Genomic DNA, 24485 nt, shown 5'->3' on the forward strand with positions numbered 1-24485 from the left:
GATGGGGAGAGCACTCCCCACCCACCCTACGGGGACCCCGATCCTGGCCCCATTGGATCCCTACTAATATGTATATATGTATGCATGCGTTAAATATGTTTATATGTACACATACATCTATATACTAATATTTTTAAAAATATGGTTGAATATGTTTAAATCTTTTCTAATAGGATTATAAATTTTAATTATTTTATTTTTATTTTTTAAAATAAAAAAAAATAAAAGTAAAATAATTAACATTATAAAAAATCATGGGAATGGGGATCCCCGCGGGGAAGGGGATGGGGATAACCTTGTCCCCGTTAGCGGGGACAAGGACGGGGAGAGGCTCCCTATCCCCGCCCCGCCCCGTTGCCATTCCTAATATCATTCAAGGATAGCCACTTCTCACATTTGTCCTTTATGAATATGTCTTCCTAGAAATAAAATCCATTTACTTTTCTCTTTATGAATATGTGAAAACAGAATATAATTATATATTTTGAATATACTATAATCTAACTAGTCGATGCCTGGTTAGATTCTCTAAACATTGAAATTTTTAGGAGATGTACAAGTTTTGAAAGAAGAGCTTTTAAACTTGGAAAAGCGATATAAAGGGATAAGAGGATAATGGGTCTTATTAATTTTAATATTCTAGATGGAAAGCTTGTTCTCTTTTTGTTAGAGTTACATATATGAGGATTTTTTTTGGTATTTGGTGATATGCACCACCCTTTCAGTTGGTCATATATGAGGATTTGACAAGAAACACTAGTGACATATTACATCATCCATCTGATCTACTTTCCCCTAAATCCTAACTTGCCTATTACTTTTTCAGGGAATGTCCACTTTAGCAAAAAATGTCATCATTGGATTGACAAATTGTTTCCTTTTGATTTTAAAAATTGTTCCTTTTCATAATGATAGAATATTTTTCTATTATACTAATTTATATGTATTTAAATTCTGATGGTCCTACATTCTTGTTAGTGATTTAGTTGTCTTGTTGTTCTACATATTGATCACTTAGAAATAATTTAATCTTCAAATTGTAAATTATAATAGTTTTCTAGATTAATACCATTAAGATAATCTTATAAGAGCTTTTATTTCAAGAAATAACACCTTTGTATTGGAAAATATTTTGTCTCTAACATCTATAATTATGTAACTTGCTCTCATTCTATCAAACTCTAATTAAAGAAGTATTAACTTAACAATTTTAATTTAAAGATACCATTTCTTCTCTTTTTAAGTGGACTCCATCTTTTGAATTCCTTATATTCCTACATGGCTACCTTTTGACTTCATTTTCTACGGTCAAAATTGATCCCATTTGTAGTTTAGATTATCTTCTGTCAAGTGTATATACATCTTGCTTTAATTAACTTTTGTTTTTACAATGATGGACTCATAACATGAAGTCACCATCTCAAAATTTGAATTGCACGTGACAAGAAATATTGGAGAGAGAGAGAGGTAAGTAAGTAGATAGGAATTTTCTTGGACATGGGCCATAATGGGGTGAAGTGGTTTAATTGAATTAAACAACTCATTTTCTTGTCCTTTTAGTGGATAAAATAATCAATTAATGAAATATTTGAAGTATGGTAATAAACTCACAAATCACAAATTCACATTCTCTTCTATTATAACTTATTCAATAAGCTTGCATTTGACATTCCATACTTTAAGGATTTATCTCCCGGTCAAATGCAGCCCAAGTTTAGGGCTATTAATGGGTCGGGTCTAAGTCGATTATATGGGAGCCAAAACTTACCCAAACCCTATAGAATCTATAATTTTAGACTCAAATCAATCAGTTCTTGGGAAAATTGGGCCCAATCCAATCCAATAGACCCGATTAAGTAATTCAAATGTAAAAAATGAAAATTTCACTAAATAAAGCAGTAAAATTTTCTTTAACAACAACATCCTCTCGTTTCCTAAACGTACCCAAATAAAAGTCCCAGAATTTTTACTAGTTTGAAGTCTACTATCTACATGCTTCAAGAATTTTTACTAGTTCGAAGATTGAAAGTCCACATGCTTCAAGAATTTTTACTAGTTCGAAGATTGAAAGTCCACATGCTTCAAGAATTTTTACTAGTTCGAAGATTGAAAGTCCACATGCTTCAAGATTCAAGAACAAAGGTAAAAAGTCTAATCTTTTTGCATATTTATTAGTTTGATCTAGGCTTCTCGCTACTCAACTGAAATCTGAAAATCTTCACTCTTCAAACCAATCCAAAAACCCAAACGATTGGTTTTTTATCGGTGGTTCAATGGAGTTGAGAGTTGATGGCGTCTAGACCTGTTCATGGCCGGCCCCGCCCTCGGACGGGCTTGAACAGGCTTTTTGGCCCACGGGCTTAACCTTGGGCCAAAAAGCCCGGTTCGCATAAAATTCGAGCCGGGTTCAGGCTTTGCCATAATAGCCCGGCCCAGCCCCTGGATGGGCTTTAACAGGCTTTTTGGCCCGCGGGTTTAACCTCGGGCCAAAAATCCTGGCCCGCATAAAAGTCGAACTGGGCTCGGGCTTTGCCAAAATAGCCCAACCCGAGCCCGGCCCAGCCCGACATATAGTTAAACCTAAGTAAAAACCCTATGTGATGTCCATTTTAATAAAAACCCTAAGAAAAATGTAGGCCCATTATTCATTTAAATAGGAGAAAAAAACGTCTGAATTAAAATAAATAATGTTTATTTGAATAGGGAAAAATTCGAATTTCTTTTATTAGATCGGACTTCAGGCTCGAGTTTGGGCCTGACATTTTTCTATTAATAAGGAGTAAAAGTCCGACCCAAACCCAACCCGATCCGATCCAGTAAGAGGTCTAACGGCGTCCCTAAATCTCCTTTATTTCCCCTTTCGGTAGATTGGAGAACGCAATGTTCATTTCGGTGGGGTTTTGATTGAAACTCCACCAATATCTATTAATATAAATATTACATATATTATATAGCTTATCATTGGGTGGCCGACCTAATAATAATCGGGACAAGAAATTAGGAACCGGAATTGACCCATCAAGACAAATACTATAATCAGAACAGATCTAATTGGTTCCGTTCCGTCGGGTTCATCGGTCAGACCCGACCCATTGACAGTCCTACTTAAATTATAAAACATTCAGCCATTTCATCTGTTTCAGCTGTTAATCATACGGTCCTTTGCCCTACGATCAAATTGCATCCTAATAAATATAATTCAATCGAGACATTGGAATGATGATGATCTATTTAGAAATCGTTGATATAGAATCTTTTCTCTAGTGGGGATGATCACAATTCAAGGTTTCCATCTCTAGGGTTGGAATCTCTCTATACTGTTATCAAAGCCTCCGTTCAGTCCGTTGTATTTCATCGATTCTCAAATCATAAAATTCCAATATATAACGGATTTAGTTCACGTTTATGATTAGGTGGTCCCCATTTTCCGCCAATGCCAGACGATCTGAACATGCACCCTATTCCGTCCCGATGGGAATGACTCTTCTGATCAATGCGTAATGCGTGACGTACACGTGTATTAAATCTTTCTGCAACCGGCTATTGCCGGTCACCAAGAATTGACCGTACAGCTACAGCCAACTCTGGACTGACTGGAATCAGATACATGTGCAGCCCGCATCTCAAAACTCCGCGTGGACGCCATCGTTCGGTTTGTTTGGCTTCCAATTTGCTATCTCTATCGGTCTCCCCCCCTCCCTTCGAACAATTGTAAGGATTGGGGTTAGGGTTTCTACAACTCCCATGGATGCATCCGGCTCTTCATCGACCACATCAGTCCATTCGACATTCCGCTACTGTTATTGCAATTGCTTCAGACGCTATTGTCGCTGCTTTTGTTGTTGCTACTGCTGTTCGTGAATTTAGCTGATATTTTTCGGGAAAAAGGATTGATTGTTTTGTACTGTAAGACCGTAGGGGCTTTTGTTGTTCTTTCTCATTCGCGATTCTGTCATGGATCTATCGAACGGGCATTCGAGTCTTTCGTTAGGATTTTCTTCGCATGCCTCACCGGCTCCTCGAACGTCAATTGTCGATGATTCTATCTCGTTACAAATCGACCCGAGCTTCCGTGGGCACTCTCATTCGGGCCCGTCGATTCCATTGCAGTTGCTTGAGCAACAGCCAGAGGGGCGAAGGGATGTGAGCTCAGTGAATGGGGAGAGAGAGGAGGAAGAACAAGGGGAGGAAGAGGAGGAGGAATTCAGTCTTTTGGGTCATCCGATGTGTTTGAAGAGACGAAGGGATGGAGAATCGTCGTCTTGTTCGTCTTCTTCTAATCCTTTGAAGAGGGTTTCTTTCGAACCGGGGCTTGAAACGAGGAGGACTGCGGTACGGGCTTGGGGGAACCAACCACTATGCGTTGCTGATCCTGATGTTTATGAGATTATGGAGAAGGAGAAACAGAGGCAGTTCAAAGGAATTGAGCTGATTGCTTCCGAGAATTTTGTCTGTCGAGCAGTGTTGGAAGCTCTGGGAAGCCATTTGACGAACAAGTATTCGGAAGGAATGCCGGGTGCAAGATATTATGGTGGTAATCAGTTCATCGATCAAATTGAGACACTTTGTTGTGGTCGTGCTTTGTCAGCTTTCAGTCTTGATCCTGAGAAGTGGGGAGTTAATGTTCAGCCATACTCTTGTACATCAGCTAACTTTGCAGTTTATACAGGCCTTCTTCTCCCTAAGGATCGGATCATGGGGTTGGATTCCCCATCAGGAGGACACTTGAGCCATGGCTACTATACGTCTAGTGGAAAGAAGGTTTCTGGTGCATCTATCTTCTTTGAGAGTCTCCCTTATAAGGTCAATCCACTCACAGGTTACATTGATTATGATAAGCTCGAGGAGAGAGCAATTGATTTCCGCCCTAGAATACTTATTTGTGGAGGTAGCTCATACCCCCGAGAGTGGGATTATGCAAGGTTCAGACAGATTGCAGATAAATGTGGAGCAATACTGATGTGTGATATGGCTCATATCAGTGGTCTCATCGCTGCCAAGGTGTGACTCATCATCATCATCATCATCATCATGCCTTATCCCAACTATATGAAGTTGGATACATGAATCCTGTTTGGCCATTCCGTTCTATTTAAGTCCATATTCACTGTTAAATTATTAGTACTTAAATCATTTCTTACTACTTCTACCCATGTCCTTTTTGGTGTACCCGTGACTGCTACTACATATTATTGATTATTTATGCTGTCTGTGATTCGCAAATTCTTATCTTTAGGTGCATCAGTTTTCATTCTTTCAAAAAATTAGGGAGGTTGGTAGATGTTTAGGGATGAAATTGATTTAAATTTGAGACTTGGGTTATGGTTGGGATACCTTTGCTTGATACTTTCCTGTTTTAAGTGAAAACTACTGGTGATACATTTGAAATCCACAGTGTAGCTTCAAAAAATTAGGGAGGTTGGTAGATGTTTAGAAATGAAATTGATTTAAATTTGAGACTTGGGTTATGGTTGGGATACCTTTGCTTGATACTTTCCTGTTTTAAGTGAAAACTACTGGTGATACATTTGAAATCCACAGTGTAGCAGTTTCATAACCACTGGAAATATAGATAACTTCATCGGTAAGCTTTTTTTGATCAAATTAGTAAGCTTTTACTAAGGAAGCATCAGAAGCGTGAATGCATTCAGTAGTCAACCAAGTCACTTGATGGCCTTACAGATTATGTGATTCACTAACTGGTCCATGCCCATGATGTGGTTGCCTGGTTGGTTGGGACAACTATATAATGACTTGATATATAGATGACTAGTCTATCTTGTAAAGAAAAAAGTTACTTCTTAAAGCTTTATTCAATGTTGATGATGGCTCAGTTCATGATTCAGATCTAATTTAGATCCGATTTGATTGAGTAGGATATGGATATCAAGTGATAGATCAATTAATGTAGATTGTGTTTGGATTCTCAACTGTTTGGTCCAATTAAGATTCAGTTAGGCATTATTTGTCGTGTTGACCACTAGCTATTTAAAATAATGTTATGTATGCTTTTCTGCTATGACATGAAGATGGGTTTCTTTAGGTGTTAGTGATGTATGTAACTGTATGAGGTATGTGCCTACAGGATAGAAATGAGGAATAAAATAAAAGATGAATGGCAGAGAAGTTTTCCTTTTCCTTTTTCTTTTTTTTTTGGGGTGGGGGCAGTGCTTCTTGCAGTTTGTATTGTATTGGTGTGGAGGGATTGCCATGAAAAAGTGGAGACAAGTGACATCACATCTCTCTCCCCCTCCCTAGTGAAGAGGTTAAAGGAGTTACAATGAACAGGGGGTCATCTTTCTTTCTCTCTCTCTCTCTGAAAGAGAAAAAAGAAAGAACATTCCTCCCCCAACTAATAGCCTTTCCATCTTCTTTTATGTTAGAAATCAGGGACTACATGTTAAATGCTTTACATCATGTATTTATTGCATATTTGCAATTTATTATTAACATAGACATTTCTAATGTCTATGGATGGTCACATTTTGATTCATAGCTCTTCCAGGACCTTTTCTTATTCTTCGTTCGTTAAGATCCTATCCTCCAATTTCTCCCCTGTGCATCTTTTCCTGGGTAAAAGGTGTGCCGTAAGGTAGGGGATTTTTGTTGGAAAATCTTCCATGAAAAAAATTATACCATGGGCCTCTTGTAGAAAAGAAGGCCTAATTGTTATTTATCCCCTAGCTGGTGTGTTCTATACAGAGCTTGCAGTGAGAGACGTTATCACTTGGTAATCTCTTGTTCATTTGTGACTTGTATTTCAGATTGTTTTCTCTCTCTTTTTGGGTGCAGATGGATAACCCTGGCAATTGTGGCTCTTCTCTCCTTCCTTGTATCAATAGCCAACAAAGCGAGTAAGAATTATGTGGAGATGCACATGTGCAACAATAGTTTGGACTGTGTGGGAAGAAAGGAATGCAAGAATTTTCAGAGAATAGGAAAGAAGCTTGGACGCTATTTTTGAATGCCTATTGGTAAGGGTGTCTCAAACCAGTAATCCCCAACAGGTAATTACAACAAGCATGAGGAAATTTAATGGTTTTATTGAAGAATGTGAACTGAAGGAAATACCTCTGTTGCAAGCCAGTTACACATGGTCCAACCTTTAGGAAACCCCTTTGTGTTCGAAGTTGGACAGGTTCTTATTTAACCTTGCCTGGGAGAATAGTTTGGAAAACTTGGTTGCTAGAGCGTTACCCAGGGTCACCTCCGATCACTGTCCTATTCAGATAGGTATTGATTCGAAAATATGTGGCTTACTCATCCAGATTTTGTGAAAAATGTGAAGGAATGGTGGGGTGAGGAGGAGAGGGGGGTAAGATGGAAGGGGATCAAGTTTCATAAGAAATTAAAATGGTTGAGAGACAAAATAAAAGAGTGGAATAGAGATCATTTTGGTAGAATTGATGAGCAAAAATTGTGCCTAATCTTTCGAATAGAAAACTTTGATGTAAATGAATTTCAAAATGGGTTGACCAAGGAGGACAGAGTGTTAAGGAGACAATTGGTAAAGGATTTGGAAGAGGTGTTATTGAGGGAAGATATAAGTTGGAGACAAGTTAGACACAAGTGGATTAAGGAAGGCGATGGGAACATTAGATTTTTCCATGATTTGGCAAATGGGAGTCGAAGAAAGAATCTTGTGACCAAGCTAGAGATAGGAGAGGAGGTGATTACCAACCGGGATGTCGTAGCCAGAAAATTTGTGGACCACTTCAAATCGATTTATAGAAGACCTTTGAGTGAGAGAGCAGTCGTGGAAGGGGTGGAATGGCCAAGAATTGATGACGGAGTGGCAAGGTGGCTGGAAATGGATTTCGAGGAAGAAGAGATTAAGAAAGTTGTCTTTCTAATGGATAGATTCAAGGCTCCAGGTCTAGATGGTTTTACAATGGGTTTTTATCAAGACTGTTGGGAGGTGTTGAAAGAGGGTTTAGTTGAAGTCTTTAAGGAATTTGCAGACAATCACATTATAAGCCTTGGAATTAATGCCACCTTTTTGGCCTTGATACCTAAGAAGAATGATGCCAATCACCCAAAAGATTATAGGCCTATTAGTCTGGTGACAAGCATCTATAAAATTCTAGCTAGAGTGCTCTCGTTGAGGTTCAAAACAGTCCTCCTTTCTATCATTAGTGAAACCCAGGGGGCTTTCATTCAAGGGCGACAAATAATAGATCATATCTTAATTGCGAATGAGTGTGTGGAGGAAATGAAAAGATCTAGTAAGAGAGGTTTCATTTGTAAATTGGATCTTGAAAAGGCCTATGCTTTGGTGGACTGGAAGTTTTTATTAGAGGTTATGCGAAACCGTGGATTTGGGGACAGGTGGTGTAGTTGAATTTTTGGGTGTATCAGTACTTGTCACTACTCTATTCTAGTAAATGGTATGGTGAGGGACTTTTTTCCAGCTTGCAGGGGTGTCAAGCAAGGGGATCCACTCTCACCCTTCCTTTTTTCCTTAGTAGCTGATGTGATTAGTAGGATCATTACTAAGATTGACAGTGAAGATGCCATTAGGGGTTGGAGAATAGGGAGACACCAAGTCTCCGTCACCCACCTTTAGTTTGCAGATGATCTAATGATCTTTTGTGAAGGAGGTTTTAGCGAAAAGGTACCAAACCTAGATGAGCTAATCAAAGGATTTGAAAGTATTTCTAATTTGAGAATAAATTTGGAAAAGAGCTGCATAGCGGGTATAAATTTAGAGGTAGGGGAGGTCGAGGCTATTGCGGAGTGTCTTGAGTATTCCACCTCTGCTTGGCCTATGCCATATTTAGGGCTTTCTTTAGGGGCAAATCCTAAGAAGAGTAGATTTTGGACCCCGATTATAGAAAAGTTTGAGAAGAGATTCGCCTCATGGAAGATGAATTATCTCTTTAGGAGGGAGAATTACCCTAATAAGATCTACCTTTGGCTAACTTACCTATCTATTTTTTGTTTGTTTTTAGGATACCAGTTAGAGAAGCTAGGAAACTGGAGAAGTTGATGAGAGACTTCTTATGGGAGCCGGGACAAGAAAAAAAGGATCACTTGGTTAATTGGGAAATTGTGTGCAAAAGTAAAGAAGAGGGGGGTTTGGGACTTGGGAGGGTAAATAGAAAAAAAATCAAGCTTTGTTAGGGAAACGGTTGTGGCGATCGCCATTGGAAAGAGAGAGATTGTGGCATGAGGTGGTGGGAAGCATTCATGGGAGGTCAGAGAATGGATGGGATGGTGGTGTATCAAGACAAGCTAACCTAGCAGCACCTTGGAAGGCCATTCACAACACCCTTCCTCAATTTCTCAATTTTATCAGGTATGAAGTTTGTTCTGGCAACATTGTTGATTTTTGTGAGGAAATTTGGGTAGGAGACACACCTTTAAAGGATCTGTTTTCTTTGTTATTTTCTGTTTCTTTGTACAAAAAAGAGGTGGTCTCAAAATTTGTCTCACCTTTGGGAACATCCTTAGATCCTACTTGGGATTTTGGGTTTCGTAGAGGACTTAGGGATGATGAAGTTGAATCTCTTTCTGTTTTGCTTGGTTGTCTTAATCAGGTTTGTTTGGATCTCTCCAAGCCAGATAAGAGGGTATGGACTCCTAAACCCAATGGAACCTTCACTGGTGCTTCTTTCTTCAAGTCCATCCCTCAACTTTCTACTCACCAACCCTTTCCGTCAAAAGAAATTTGGTGCAGGCCAATTCCCCAAAAAATTGTGGTGTTTTGTTGGGAAGTATTCCATGGGAAAGTAAACACTCTAGATAACCTACAAAAGAGAATACCTTTCCTCTGTATTTATCCTAATTGGTGTATCCTCTGTAGAGCTCACGGTGAGGATTGTTACCACCTATTAATATTTTGTCCCTTTTTTGCAGATCTTTGGGCTTGGCTACTATCGTTGTTTGGGAGTAGTTGGAGTCTACCGGTAGAAGTTCACATGCTCTTCAACCATTCTACATTTTATTGGCCTACAACAATAGGGAGAATTATGTGGAGATGTGCTCGTGCTGCCTTGATTTGGACTCTTTGGGAAGAAAGGAATATTAGAATTTTTCAAGAGAAGGAAAGGAACAGTCAGGAATTGAAAGACTGTGTGTTAAATAGGGCAATATCTTGGCTGAAGACCTTGGAAATCTTTCATCAATTCTCCTTTAATGACCTTTGGAGAAATTGGTCAGCAGTAGCGAGGTGTTCATCTCTAAAGGACAAATCAATTACAAGCTGGTCTCCTCCATCCAAAGGCTCACTGAAGTTGAACTTTGATGGAAGTAGCATGGGTAATCCAGGATTATCCGGAATGGGGTGTGCTTTGAGAAACGAGAAGGGAGAGATTTTGTTGCTCTACTCAGGTCCCTTGGGAATTGGGGACTCCATTAGGGCAGAACTTTTAGCTGCTGTACAAGGGGTGCAATTTGCAAACCAGATGGAGGTACACCACCTAACAATTGAGGGGGATTTCAAAGTGGTGGTGGGTTGGTTGAAAAATCTTGAAGAGGCTATGTGGCGTTACAAGAATGAAATGAAGAAATTTAGTTGGTTGACAAGGAATATGTTGGTCACTGTACAGTGGGTGGGGAGATTAACAAATACTTTGTTAGATGTGTTAGCTAAGCAAGGGGTAAATAGGGAAGAATTGTTTTGGGCTCAGTTGTGATTCTTGCTTTTCTTTTCTAGTTTACTTGTAAGATTCAAGGAGGGGCTGCAGCTCGCGCCTCTCCCTGGGATGTTGTATGAACTCACTCTAAATCTGCTTCTGAATTAATAAATTTATTATCATTCATAAAAAAAGGTGTCTTAGCGGGTGAAAACATTAGATATATATTCTTCCTATTCAGTTGATGATATTCTCAGAAAATGGAAGGCGGTTGCAGACACATCAGTAACGAAACCCCTACAGGCGATGGAATGGATACCCCCACAAGGTTTCATTAAGTTAAACTTTGACAGTAGTAGCGTGGGGAACCCGGGGTAGTTCGGTATGGGGGGATGTTTAGAGATGAGAGAAGTAACGTAGTGGCAATGTTTTCAGGACCAATTGGAATTGGTGGTTCTGTGAGGGCAGAAGTGATAGGAGTAATGGAAGGGGTTAGAAGAGCAAGAGAATGACGAATGAAGGGGCTGTCTGGCAGTATAGACAAGAATTTAAGAGGGTTAAATGGTTGACAAGAACGATGACTATGAAAGTGCAATTCGTTCAAAGATCAGCCAACTCTTTGGCTGACACTCTTTGCTAAACAAAGGTTATGAGGGACCAAATGTTTTGGGCTAAGCTGTAATATGCATGGGTGGTGAAAGCTTGATCCTTGTAAAATAGAATGTAAAGTTGTACATATTATTTTCTTCTTAATGAAATCTGTCATTCATAAAAAAAAAAAAGAAAGACACAAGGCATTAGAAATGTTAATATTATCATCATCTTAAATTTAACTCTCTCTCTCTCTCTCTTATGTGTGTATTTGTCTCTGTAGTTGGTTCATCAGCCAGTCGGTGCCTAGGCGCTCTAGACATTAATTGGTTGATGCATTATCATTTAGGTGTCCAAATGACTGGTCATCACCTGTTGCTTTGGCAACAATTCCTTGCATTTGGCATATGGGACCCTTTATTTTATTACATTAAATGTCTGCATGTATTTGCTTTAGTTTCTCTTTCCTATGGTTGGGTCTTGTCATTTTTGAAGAATTTGTATGGAAGAGATTTATAGAAAAAACTGCAAAAACTGATTTACAATGGTATATTCAGCTTGGCAAGGGAGCTGAGAGCTATTCAGCTGGGCAAGTAGAACAGATAATGGCATGGCTGATGCCTATTAAAAAAACAAAGTCATGGCTGATGCATTTGCAAGATAAGGAGCCAGCAGGGAGCATTTATTTTGGGGACTACAAGGATGGAACATGGTAATGGTGTAGCTTAATTAAAGGAAAAGGGTTTGAGGAGGGAATTTAGCTCGCTATTGTATCTGTGGGGTGCTCTTGTACAACCTTTTTTTTGTACATATTCTCTATTCTTTTTTCACAAATCAATAAAGTTCCCAAGTTAGAAATAAAAAATATTCATGGAAAAACCGGAATATGTCTAAACACTGGAAGCTTAACTAAGTAATTCCCTTGGTGTAGAAAAACTAGATGCATAGCGTTGCCTCCATGAGACAATTTTGCAATGTTTGCCTGAATTGTAGCCTAAGAATGGCACCTTTGAAGGTGACACACAGAAGATATTTATTTGTGCTAACCGAGGTGGAGTGAGTGAAATGTGTGCTATCTTTTATAATTTTCTTGTAGCAGTAGAAAACTTTCTTTGCTTGTCCGCTGCCAGATATACATTGTGCATGCCCAACTTTTCTCCTTGGTTGTGCATCTTCTTTCATCTTGCTTGATACACTTTTGTTATTTACTGAAGAACAAGTGTTTTATATATTTTTGTCATTGTTTTAATCTAAAAACTTCAGAATAAAGGATAACCATCTTCAAGTCTGTACTCATAAGCAGTTTAAGATCTGGTGCAAAGTTTTGCAACCTGTGCTGCATTTTAATCATATGGAATCTGTTTCTTCTTTCTTTTTTCTTTTTCCTTATCCAGAGTGGAGTGCTTTTATTTGGTTCACCTTTGGTATTTCGGTTTTTCTTTTGAAAAACATTAACTGGTTTAACTATTGCATGACAGTTATTGTGGAATAGTAACTCTTTGTGTGACCTTTTTCCTGATCTTGAAAATGGAGTAGGCTATCATTATCCAAGAAGCTTGATGAATGTGATTTGACATAAATTTATTCTGGAAGTTAAATGATGTTAATTTTAGAGTTAGTTCATATATTCATTTTATTTTGAGCTTAGGGATCTTTACATTTTATATTTACAATAAACATTGTTATAATACATTTGGTAACATCAATAAAAAGAAAATCTTGGATACTGTTCAGTTTCTACCCTCTTTTCCTTGGTTTGTTATTATTGGCTAAGAAGTGTTATATCCTCCTTATCATTTCTGTTTTTTATTTTTTATTTTCCCTTTACTAGAATGGTTATGGTGTTCCTTATATTATATTTGAATGGTGTCTTTTTCCAGGAATGTATTAGCCCTTTTGATTACTGTGATATTGTTACCTCCACAACTCACAAAAGTCTTCGTGGACCTAGAGGAGGTATAATTTTTTACAGAAAAGGTAAAAAGCCAAGGAAGCGCGGGATGCTTTTGATCCAAGGAGATGAAAATGACTATTATGATTTTGAAGATAAGATAAACTTTGCTGTTTTTCCATCAATGCAAGGGGGACCTCACAATAATCACATTGCTGCTCTTGCAATAGCCCTAAAACAAGTGGCTACTCCTGAGTACAAAATGTACATCCAACAGGTGAAGAGAAATGCTCAAGCATTAGCATCTGCTTTACTCCGAAGAAAATGCAGATTCGTCACTGGTGGTACAGACAACCATTTGTTACTTTGGGATCTAAGAAGTCTTGGTTTAACAGGTATTTAAGACTTCCTAACATAGATGATAAAAAAAAGACTTCCTTACATAGGTATATTTGCCTTCATTGTGATATATCCTGAGTCAATAGGAAGCTTACTTTATGAATAAGAGAACATGATCAAAGGTATAATCAAGTGTATCTGGCGTTTGAAATGGACATAGTGCTCATATTACAAATTAATTAAGTGTTGAGAATTGAATGAGGACACCCTTAGGAGGGGTGTTAACCTTTAAAATAGGCCAGGTGTCCAAACACCTGATATGGGGCATATTGTATTGATACTTTGAACCTTGAGTATAATCTTATTTTTAGTTGGTTATACTCAATTGGAAATATGCTTTATCACAAGTTTAGAACATTTTCTTTCATTTTTGTCCATAGTAATGGGTTTATGTTGCTTTTGATGATTGAGTTTTCTATTCAGTCAGTGAGAAATCTTTCCAGGGACTTCTCTTGCAATTGATGTCTTAACTGCTTGGATTGATCAAAAAAAAAAACAAAAAAACAAAAAAAAACAAAAAGATGTCTTAACTGCTTGGTTGGAAGTACTTAGTACTGTGATTATACTGTGAATTTACATGAAAGTAATGGATATATCTTATTGTCTAAAATCTATAGTTTTAACTTTAACTGGGATTCCATTTTATCCTAGTTTCATCAGAGCACTTTGAAATCTAGGAATAGAGGCGTTCCTAGTGCATCTACACCAATCATGTTAAACAGAAACGTAGGCTTGGCATTTAGTATGTTTGTCAACTTTATAAACTTGGTTAGCCTTCCAGGTAATTGTAATATATATATGAAATCAATGAAAACAAATGTGAGAAATGATGCAAGGGTATACAAACATTTCCTTAACTGGATGATCTTAAAAGAAACAGGGAATGCCCAGAATGGGGTCCAAGAAACTTTTATCCAACTGGGATATGGATTTCTTTTTTCTCTTTTTTTTTCTTGATAAATGATATGATTTGCATTTTATATATATCAAAAAAGAAGGGAATAAATCACGAAACTTCAAATGACCTATACAAATTTGTGTATATGTCTTTTATACAGCAAAAGAGGAACTCCTTCCACTGGTTTCTAGAATGTTCATTGGAGAAGCTTTAGGTTTTTTGGTCCATTATCTTCCCCTTAAAAAAATATATGGATCTTATCACTGTCTACCAAATATGTGGGAATTCCTTTCCAATCAGGATGGTACAAATGGCACTAGGTTGCGAAGGATTCCAGTGCTGAAACCTCTAGCTGGCCTTAATGAAATCAATATTGGCATGTGCATTGGCACTTTGGCAGCATTGAGAATCTGTTGAATAGCCAGATAAAATATGGCCATGCACTGTATATTGACAATGCAATAACAGTTGCAAGACAAAAATTCTTCTTCTAGCTCAAATAACATATTTCTCTTCTTCATGAAGAGTGAGACTTTTGATGGCTTGTGGATTTCCATATCCTCTTCCATGAGAAGGAGTCCTGGGTGGGACTAGTGTGAGACCCCTCAGCTGGCATGTAGGCTAAGTGGTGTTTGTTGCTGCATTTTGATGAATTAACCTTGAATTTGATGTTGAACTAGTAATTTTCTATATTTGCAATGTTTAGGTGCAGTTTGATAACTTTTGAAATAGGGATTGAAAGCAGTGCTGGATGGATACAGACATAGGAGTCAGAATCTGATGCTTTTTTCTTTTGATAAGTAAAAGGAGAATTTTCTTAAAGAAAAAAAAACTGAATACAGCCAAATAACAGGTATTAGGATAACACCCCACAAACACACCAGAAGAACTTCCTCCCAAACTAAAACAAACTTCAGAAGAAGCAGTCCAAAAGAAGCCAATCTTGTACTAATACATCAGAAACAAATAGGCTCCACGAAGCTCAATTAATCTTCAACCTCTCCAAATTCCTTCCAACCTCCTTTGTTATCCCATATTTCTCCTCCAAGCCCTTCAGAAACTTTCCTCATATTTTCTTCCTTTCTCTTCCTTTCAAAGGCTTCAAAAGCTTTCCTAGCAAAAACTCTTCCCTCCCCAAAAGAATAGACCCTGGGACTTGCCAATTTCCACCTCTCTATCAACTAATCTCTTCGAATCCAAGCTTCCCTACCTTATCTCCTCCTCGGGCACAACATCAGAAGAAAGCTAAAAACATTCATTTTCATCCCTGCAAGCCATCTTCTCTAACATATCAACCTTCTTCAGCTGTTTATCTTGAGGATTAGCCAGACGAATCTCCTTCCCACCTCCATCCTGTAGAGATCGCTTCTCTACATGGGGGTTCACAAGACTAATATTTCTAGATTTTGCTCTTTTGTAAATTATTTTGTATTTGTTGGTTGAGAGTCAAAGGAGTATGTCTCGAAAAAACCTTTGTAACATGAACAACGTTAAACTTGAAGCTCTGGGTTTTTTTTTTTTTTGGAATTGCCGAATCATCACTTTTTTTTTTTTATTGGCAAAATGTTATTTTATTAAAGTGACTATAAGTGGATTAGTACAATTGATTATAGGATGTCATCACCAATTACACAAGCTAGATTACAATGAAGCCTAGTAGAATTGTTGCCTTGCTACCCCTTGTTTTGTTAAGGTGTCAACTAGCCTATTTGCACTCCTAACCCACTTGAAGTCAGCATTTAAATGTATCCTTCCAACTCCCCTAAAAAATATGTTTGAGAGTCAAAGGATTATGTCTCTTACAAGTAACCCATGTAATAACTACTTTTGAATCCCCTTCCTCCTCCACCTGCCTAATGCCCAATTGCTTTGGCAATTGGAGCCCATGTAGTAATGCCAATCCTGAATAAATCATTCTCTTCGAATTTTTGATTGCTTCACCTATTCTTGCCATTCCTGAGTTGCCCAGGAACTTCCATCAAAATTTAGTTTGACTTTGGCACCTTCTGGAGGTTTCCACTCCACTCTTAATTTTTCCTTTTCTTTAGAGAGTTGTGCTATCTCCTTCCAAGACCTTATAAAGTTAGTGACAGAAAATCTGGAAGCAATCCAAGGTCTTTATCCAAAAAGCAACCTTCACTTTTATACTGTTTATTACCTCCTACACTTTTCATTGAAGATTCTGTTATTTATCTTCCCACACCACCCAAAACAATTGTTTCCTTAGTAGTTCTCCACATTATTCTTCCTCTCTTCTTTTGTTGCCTCAAGAAGCTTGGGTTGAAAATGTGCACCACCTCTTGAGGGGGGTCTCACTTGCAGCTGAAGAAGGAGCAGAAAAACTCCCAAATATGAAGCACAAAGGAATAGGAGATAAACACCTAGGGGTGCAAACGGATCGGATCATGATCCGATCCGAGATCTGATCTTATTTGGTCAAATTCGGATCACCCTTGTTTGGATCTTCGGATTGGATAATAGGATCCGATAAAAAATCGGATGACCCCCTATCTGATCCGAGAAGATCCGATCCGATATATAATATATATATATATGTTACTTATTTATAAATATTATTTATATTATACTTTTATAAATTTGTTATATTATTTATTTTTTATAAAAAATACATATATATATATATATGATGAAAATAATTAAAAAATACTTCTATTTTTTGTTTTTACTTTATTTAAATCAGTATGTTTTATTATTCTTTTAATAATTTATTAATTTTTAAAGAAAACAAGTCAGATCGGATCAGATCTGAAGATTACTTACCAATAGGATTCGAATTCAAATTGAGTCCTATCAGATCCAATCAGATCTTTGGACTGGATTTGAATATACCCTGATTCGAATCCAATCTGATCCCTTTTGCATCCCTATAAACACCCAGCCTTCCAATGACCATTTTAGAAACTAAAGAATCAGAGTTGCGCCCTATCTTAGAAGCATGAAGCAAATTTTCAACAGGGCTCGCCTTCATACCCTTTCCTTCTACCTTGTTGCCTTCCCCTTCCTTGTTCACCACCTCTTCCACTGCCATCCCCTAGCTCCACTCTCCTTTCAATTTCCCAACTCCAGATCTGCTGAAACTTTCCCATTCAAAACTGCACCTAAGACCCTATTCTCTTGGCACAACTCTGAAGGAATAAAAGAACTCGTACCTAGCTCACCACTGACAGAGTCAGAAGACCTGAGTGTAATCAGCTTGCCAAGGGGAATGTCCTCAGGCCTTGGAGAGGCCTCATGATTCATAGAGCTGTTAACACTTACAGAAGCGCCAGTAGTTGTAACATCTAACAAACCAATGCTCACACATACCAATTGCTCAGAGGAACTCACTGATCTAGAAGCCGCCCATCGCTGCCCTCTTCTCTTCTCTCTCAAAATCTAATCTCACGTCTAATTGCTTGAATACTTTCACCCCTAAGCCCTTGTCTTTATAACATCAAAGGCCCAAAGGCCTAAGCATTTTCCTCCTCAAGCGAGTTGTGCCAATTAACTAATTCCCACCCAATCTCAAGAAGCCCCTACAGACTATTCGAAAACCTCCCCCTTAAATTCTCCCGCCATGTGTCCCTTATTACTCAAAGGCTCTTCAATTACTTACCTCAAAATTCCTCTTTTATCCCCACCTCTCCTGATCCCCATGAGATTATCCAACTTGTTTGCTTAAATACTTCACCCCTACGCCCTTGTCTTTATAACATTAAAGGCCCAAAAGGCCTATACGTTTTCCTTCTTAAGCGGGCCCTACCAATTAACTGATGCCCACCCAAAGAAGCCCCTTTGGACACTTTGAAAATCTCCCCCTTAAATTCTCCGCCATGTGTCCTTTGTTACTCAAAGGCTCTTCAATTCCTTCCCTCAAAAATCCTCTTTTACCCCCACCTCTCTTGATCTCCATCTCTATCATCCGCAAGATCAGTATTCTTGTTGATACCAGATTCTTCATGTAATATGTGTGAGCATCAATTTTTCCAAAGGAGCCACATGCATTTCCCAGAGCACAAAATGTTTGTATATTCTAGGCATGGAGAGCAATCCCGAAGACATTGATCCACACAAGTTTCTTTGGTCCCACTTCTATGATTGCCCCCACCAACAGATACAATTTTCTCAGTCTAAGACTGAGATCCAGCAACCTGACCTTTGCAGACTCACGATCCAAGACATCCTCTGCCTCCTTGCTACTCAAGACAAAGAGAAAGAACCCTGCATTTAACTTTCTTACCTGGACTTTTTCTTTTACATTCCACTTTGATCTGACCCATCTTAGTACTCCCACTTTGTCAGGATCAGATTTGGCAAAACAGCCAACTAGACACTTCTCTAACCATTTCACCCTTTCCAAGACACTATCACTTGATTCCACGAAGACTTCTCTAACCATCCCTTCACTTGGGTATTAAGATCTTTTTTGGCGTGCATTGGATTTCTTCAATCAATAACAGTTGGGCAAGCCTTAACTCTTTTGCCTGTCCAAGAGTCTGACTTGGCAAGATGAGAAAACATGGACTTGTAAAAATGTCTATGGAAATGTATGCACCATTAAAGTAGTTTATATCTATGAATCCTAGATACCCCTAGGTCCTCTACATGCTTAGCGTACTAGTATTATAACCAATACTTAGATACATTGCATGAATACTCTATAGCATTAACCTTTTTAAAAGGGCAGCGTTTTTGATGGAAGGGTTTAAGGCACCGGGTTCAGATGGTTCTACAATGGCCTTCTATCAAGATTGTTTGGAGATTTTGAAAGAGGATCTATGTGAGGTGTTGAGTTTGCAGATAATCACATAGTAAGCCTAGGAGTTGATGCTACATTTTTGGCTTCAATTCCTAAGAAAGTTGATGCTATTCACCCTAAGGATTTTAGACCAATAAGCCTAGTGACTAGTATTTACAAAATTTTAGCCAAGGTCTTGTCCTTGAGGATTAAAGAAGTTCTTCCTTAATTAGAAAATACCAAGGGGGGTTTGTACAAGGGAAACAAATTACAGACCAAATCTTAGTAGCTAATGGGTGCTAGAGAGAAATGAGAAGATCAAAGAAGAAGGGCTTTATTTGTAAGCTAGATCTGGAAAAAGCCTATGATTTGGTGGATTGGCAATTCCTCTTACAAGTTTTTGAGAAAGTGGTGTAAGTGGTTAATGGAGTGGTAAAGGATTTCTTCCCAGCTTGTAGGGGTATAAGGAGGGGATCCTCTCTCGCCCTTCCTCTTCACCTTATTAGCTGATGTGCCTAGTATAATGATTTCAAAGGCTGATAGGGAGAATATAGTATATGGGTGGAAAATAGGTAGGGTTGTAGTGTCAGTTACCCATCTTTAATTTGCAAATGACCTAGTTTTTTGTGAAGGGGGAGACCTTGAGACAGTGAGGAATCTAAAGACTTTGGTGAAAAGGTTTTAAGAATTACCGATTTGAGATTCAACCTTGCAAAGAGTGTGGCAGAGAGATATTTGGATACCAGAGAGGTGGAGGTGATTTTAAGGTGTTTAGAGTGTTCTGTAGCTACTTGGCCTATGACCTATCTAGGACTCCTATTAGGGGCAAACCCTAGGGAGAGTGGTTTCTAGTGCTCGGTTTAGAGAAGCTTGAAAAGAGATTGGCTTTGTGGAAGAAGAATTATATTTTTTTTGGGGGTAGGATCACCTTGATTAGAGCCAACCTGGCTAACCTACCAACCTATTTTTTGTTTGTCTTTAGGATCCCCTTTAGGGAAGCCAAGAAGTTGGAGAAGTTAACAAGGGACTTCCTATGGGAATTAGGGGAAAGTAGGAAGGATCATTGGGTGAAGTGGGAGGTGGCACGTAGAAGTTAAGAGGGGGGAGGTTTGGGAATAAGGACTTTAATGCAAAAGAATATGGCATTATCGGGGAAATGGTTGTGGAGATGGCCAATAGAGAGAGATTATGACATGAGGTGATAGGAAGTATACATGGTAACTTGGAGAACCAATGGGATGCTGAGGTTTCTTAGTGGGCAACATTGGCAACACCTTGGAAGGAAAATCAGTGTTCTCCCTCAACTTTACAAATTTCTCAGGTATGATGTGTGTAGTGGTAATTCAGTCCTCTTTTGGGAAAATATTTGGGTTGGAGAGGCTCCTTTGGAGGACCTCTTCACCTCTTCCATCCTTATTCACTATCTCTCGCTTTAAAAAAGAGCCTGTTTCAAAATTCTGTTCTCTTTGGAAGCTTCGTGGGCACCAGTTTGGGACTTTGGTTTTGAGAGACTTAAGGGCTGAAGAGATTGTTAGTCAAACCTGTCTTTTGAGTCTTCTTGAAAAAGCTAATGGATCCAATGGAGCCAGATAAAAGGATTTGGACACTTTTGCCCTCGGGTATTTTTTCTTGTGCTTCTTTCTTTAAGGCCTTTTGTTGTCCTATGTCTTTACAGCCTTTCCCCATTAAGGAGATCTGGTGTAGGCCTATTCCCCCCAAGGTCTTGGCATTCTGTTGGGAAGTGCATTATGGGAAAGTAAACACCTTGGATAATCTACAAACGTGAAGACCTTATCTCTGCATCTCAACTAATTGGTGTACTCTTTGTAGGTCTCAGGGTGAGGATTGTTACCATTTACTAATTTCATGTACTGTTATAACAGGTTTGTGGGATTGGCTCTTTTTGATTTTTGGATGCAAGTGGAATAGGCTAGCAAAAGTAAGTAGGGATGGCAACGAGGCAGGTTTGGGGAAGGTTTCGTAAATTCTAGACCCTACCTGCCTCCCTAGACCTCCCAATCTGTACCCACCCCAAAACTTGTAGCGGGTTGGATTTTGAGAATCCAAACCCCCTCTACACATGAAAATGCAAAACTTTCCCATACCCTACCCTCTCAGCATTCATGGGTAGGGCGGGTTGGGCTTAGAATCCACTTCTAATTTCCTATTATTTCTTGTTATATATAAGCAATAAATAAGTAAAATAACACAAACAAAAAACAAAATTTTCAATTATTTGATTAAAGCATGTAAAAAACAAAAATTATCAATTATCCTTCACATAAAATTCAAAATATTATTAAATTCAACACCTAATATATAATGTTTATATGCTTTCCAACAATATACGGGTTGAGGAGGGTCGGGTTTAGCCTAATACCATACCCTACCCGTACCTGTACGGGTTGTAGAATCCCAAAACCCATCCCTGCCCCAAAACCTGTTCTTCGAGCAAAAAACCCACCCCATTGGGGCGGGTACCCACTGGGTAGGGTAGAAATTGCCATCCCTAGAAGTAAGCATGCTTATGGAAATAACAAACACGGGAATCATAATACCTTAAATCCTTCTGATAAGATGCATAAATAATGTACTTAGGGCTGCATGTAGTATCCATTTGTCCAAATTCAAAATCAAATTTCATCATTTTTATAATTGTGTTGTGTAGCACCCTTTTTTCAAAGAAAGAAAAAAAAAAGAACTATGTTTTGCTTAGGAGAAAAATACAATCTTGGATTTTATGAATGAATTGTGTCTTTATTATCTGTGAGCTACACAAGTATTTTGGTCAATTTCTCTATCTTTGCATATTTACATCATTTGTTTCTGCATCCTCAGTACCTGTACAATTCTTTGCATCAGTATTTGCATCCTTCCATCTTACTTACACACATTTCGGGAGGGGGGGGGTTCAATGCCACAGTCCATATTATCAGACTTTGTCCCGTATGTGTCAAATTTTGAATCTCTTTCTCTAAGCCTGGGGATTTAAGTTCCTCAAGATGGCTAAGTCTGTAAAAGGAAAAGGAACTTTTATGCATAAAAGAGTAGTGTTTATTCATGTATGGGTACTTTGGCCATTAAATATCCATTTTTTATGTCTTATTATGTTGATGCAATTAAATATTTAAGACTTCTGTAACCTGATGCCTAGTTTGCACTCAAGGCTTAACTGAACTTCCTTTTCTACTTTTTTCTTGATAGGAAAGTACTATGAGAAAGTGTGTGAGATGTGCCACATTACTCTCAATACCAGTGCTATATTTGGTGACAACGGCACTATTTCTCCCGGAGGGGTGAGGATTGGTATGTGAAGATGTTATGATATTACATGTTGCTAATTCATTAAAACTTGCACATTAGTATTGTGGTGGAGTAAAATTGTGTCATGGTCTTCTCATAGTTCCTTTCTCTATTATCAGGTACTCCTGCTATGACATCAAGAGGTTGTGTGGAGTCTGATTTTGAGACGATAGCCGACTTCCTCCTTAGGGCAGCTCAGATTGCCATTGCTGTGCAGAGGGAGCATGGGAAAATGCAGAAGGATCTTTTCAAGGGTCTCCAGAACAACAAGGACATTCTTGAACTTAGTGCCCGTGTTGAATCTTTTGCAGCCCAGTTTGCAATGCCTGGATTTGACGTTTGAGCATGATTGAGAGACAACCTATGAATTCATCCTACTTTCTTGTCTGACAAAGGTTTCACATGGTGATGGTGCATCCAATACCTTTCCTACATTATATATAAATTGCAGATCACCCACTATTGTGATTCCACGTCATCCTGATATTTAGACCATCCATTTTTTTCATCACTGGTTTTACATGTAAATGAAAGGTGAAATTCGGGCGGATCTTTTCATGATTTTGTAAAATTATACATGAATCGCTTTTTTTTTTTCATTGTGTAATTTTTGGTCTCCGACGAACTGTGGCATTCGGAATGGTCTTTTATATCGTTGCACTGTTTATCTAATACGGTAATACTGCAGCCACTATTTGGTGGCCTCTTTTAAGTGGCATAATCCAGTAAAAATGGATACTGATGAATTTCTTTTGTTTTGTTACAGAGGTAACCCACGCTTGATGTTTCTTGGGCAGTCTTTTTCAGGTTTATGTTTGATGACAAGACTTTGAGCCCCCCTGATGCGTACTACTGCCATAATGGTGTCTTCATGCCTTTTAGATCATGAGAACTGTTAGTGCATGTAACATGTTCTGGACTGAATGCCGTGCAGGTTCTAAAATGTTCCATATGCTTCTTTTCGGGTACATGTTTCGTGGGCCTTCACCATCTGATGATCCCAACTGGAGAAGTAAAAGAAGTGAATTGTAAATTTGAAGCCATTGGCTATATTAGCCTTTTTCTTTTCTTCCCCTTCTGAGTGGTCCTATTGTGGAAACTATTAATGCAAGAAGTGTTTATTTTTTCGAATAGTGGTTGGTTTATAGATTATCCAAAGCCATGATTTGGTTGGCAACTATCTATTGTGGTTTGTAAGCATTTTTGTTAGAAATGAGTTTTCTTTTTTTGTAAGCATCTTTGGTTGGAGAGTTTATCTGAGTGGCGTTCAAGATTAATAGCTAGCTTTCGATGTTGATGGCAAGTAATCCATGATTGCGTGGCTCAAATTAGTTGTTAATTGTTTGGATTCTAGTCCCTTAAGGTGGATGCAGACCTGGTAACTATCTTAGTAGAAGACAAGGAATAGTTTTATGCCATGGGCCCTTGTGATGTAGGCAAGACCCATGATTATTGGTTTACTCTGATGTCCCACCACTTCAAACCTTTCCCTTTATTTGTGAGACATCTGGGTTCACATTGAAGTTCTCATCAGTGATTGCTCTGTATAACTCCTTTTTCCTTTTCCCCCTCTTCATTTTGTTGAAAATAATCCTCTTTTGAGAGGAACTTTTCCCGGTGAAAAGAAACGAATCAATTTGCTGTCATGGGATGAGAAAGAGATGCATGAAATTGGAGGGTGAGAAAAAGTGAATCAAACTGGGGTTTATCCATGAGGGAACCTACTACAGATTACAGAACCCTAAAAAGGAAAATATGAACAATAAAAAAGAAAAAGAGAAGAGAACCGAATCAAATCATGTTTAGAGAGAGAGAGAGAGAGAGAGGGAAGGTGGGTTGGGTGGGGGGAGGAGGCGACTAAACAGAGGGGACATGTCAGGGTGTTGAGAAGCTTTCATCATCAACTCCATTGCTTTCAAAGGAACCGAATCAGACAAAAGCTTCCACAACAAAAAAAGTGCTTTTGGATTTAAAGCAACCCAGGAATCTCCAGTACCCGGTACCCCCTCCATCATTCATTCACAAATGGAATGATTAGTCATTTACTAGAACTAAATAACACTATAAAAGCATCTCCCAGACCCCAAT

At 38.5% G+C, this 24485-nt stretch overlaps 1 protein-coding gene across 4 annotated transcripts; it reads left to right on the plus strand.

Annotated features, from left to right (window-relative positions):
• Positions 1-3601: 3601 nt before the first annotated feature.
• On the plus strand, positions 3602-23633 carry LOC148852315 (serine hydroxymethyltransferase 7-like). 4 transcript variants are annotated; one of them, XR_016099042.1, is made up of 5 exons: positions 3634-5001; positions 13049-13454; positions 22299-22400; positions 22517-23073; positions 23164-23633. XR_016099042.1 is itself a non-coding variant. In XM_088943740.1 (4 exons), the coding sequence occupies exons 1-4, from the start codon at positions 3955-3957 to the stop codon at positions 22738-22740; spliced, it is 1779 nt and encodes a 592-aa protein (XP_088799866.1). In that variant the 5' UTR covers positions 3602-3954; the 3' UTR covers positions 22741-23004. The 4 variants fall into 4 exon arrangements, 1 of the variants encoding a protein (XP_088799866.1); XR_016099043.1 differs by having other exon boundaries at positions 22517-22802; XR_016099044.1 differs by having other exon boundaries at positions 22517-22802; positions 23205-23633.
• Positions 23634-24485: the final 852 nt, after the last annotated feature.

This window comes from Nelumbo lutea, chromosome 5, assembly GCF_056320005.1.
Source record: "Nelumbo lutea isolate HS-2025 chromosome 5, American lotus-T2T, whole genome shotgun sequence".
In the NCBI taxonomy this organism is placed as follows: Eukaryota; Viridiplantae; Streptophyta; class Magnoliopsida; order Proteales; family Nelumbonaceae; genus Nelumbo; species Nelumbo lutea.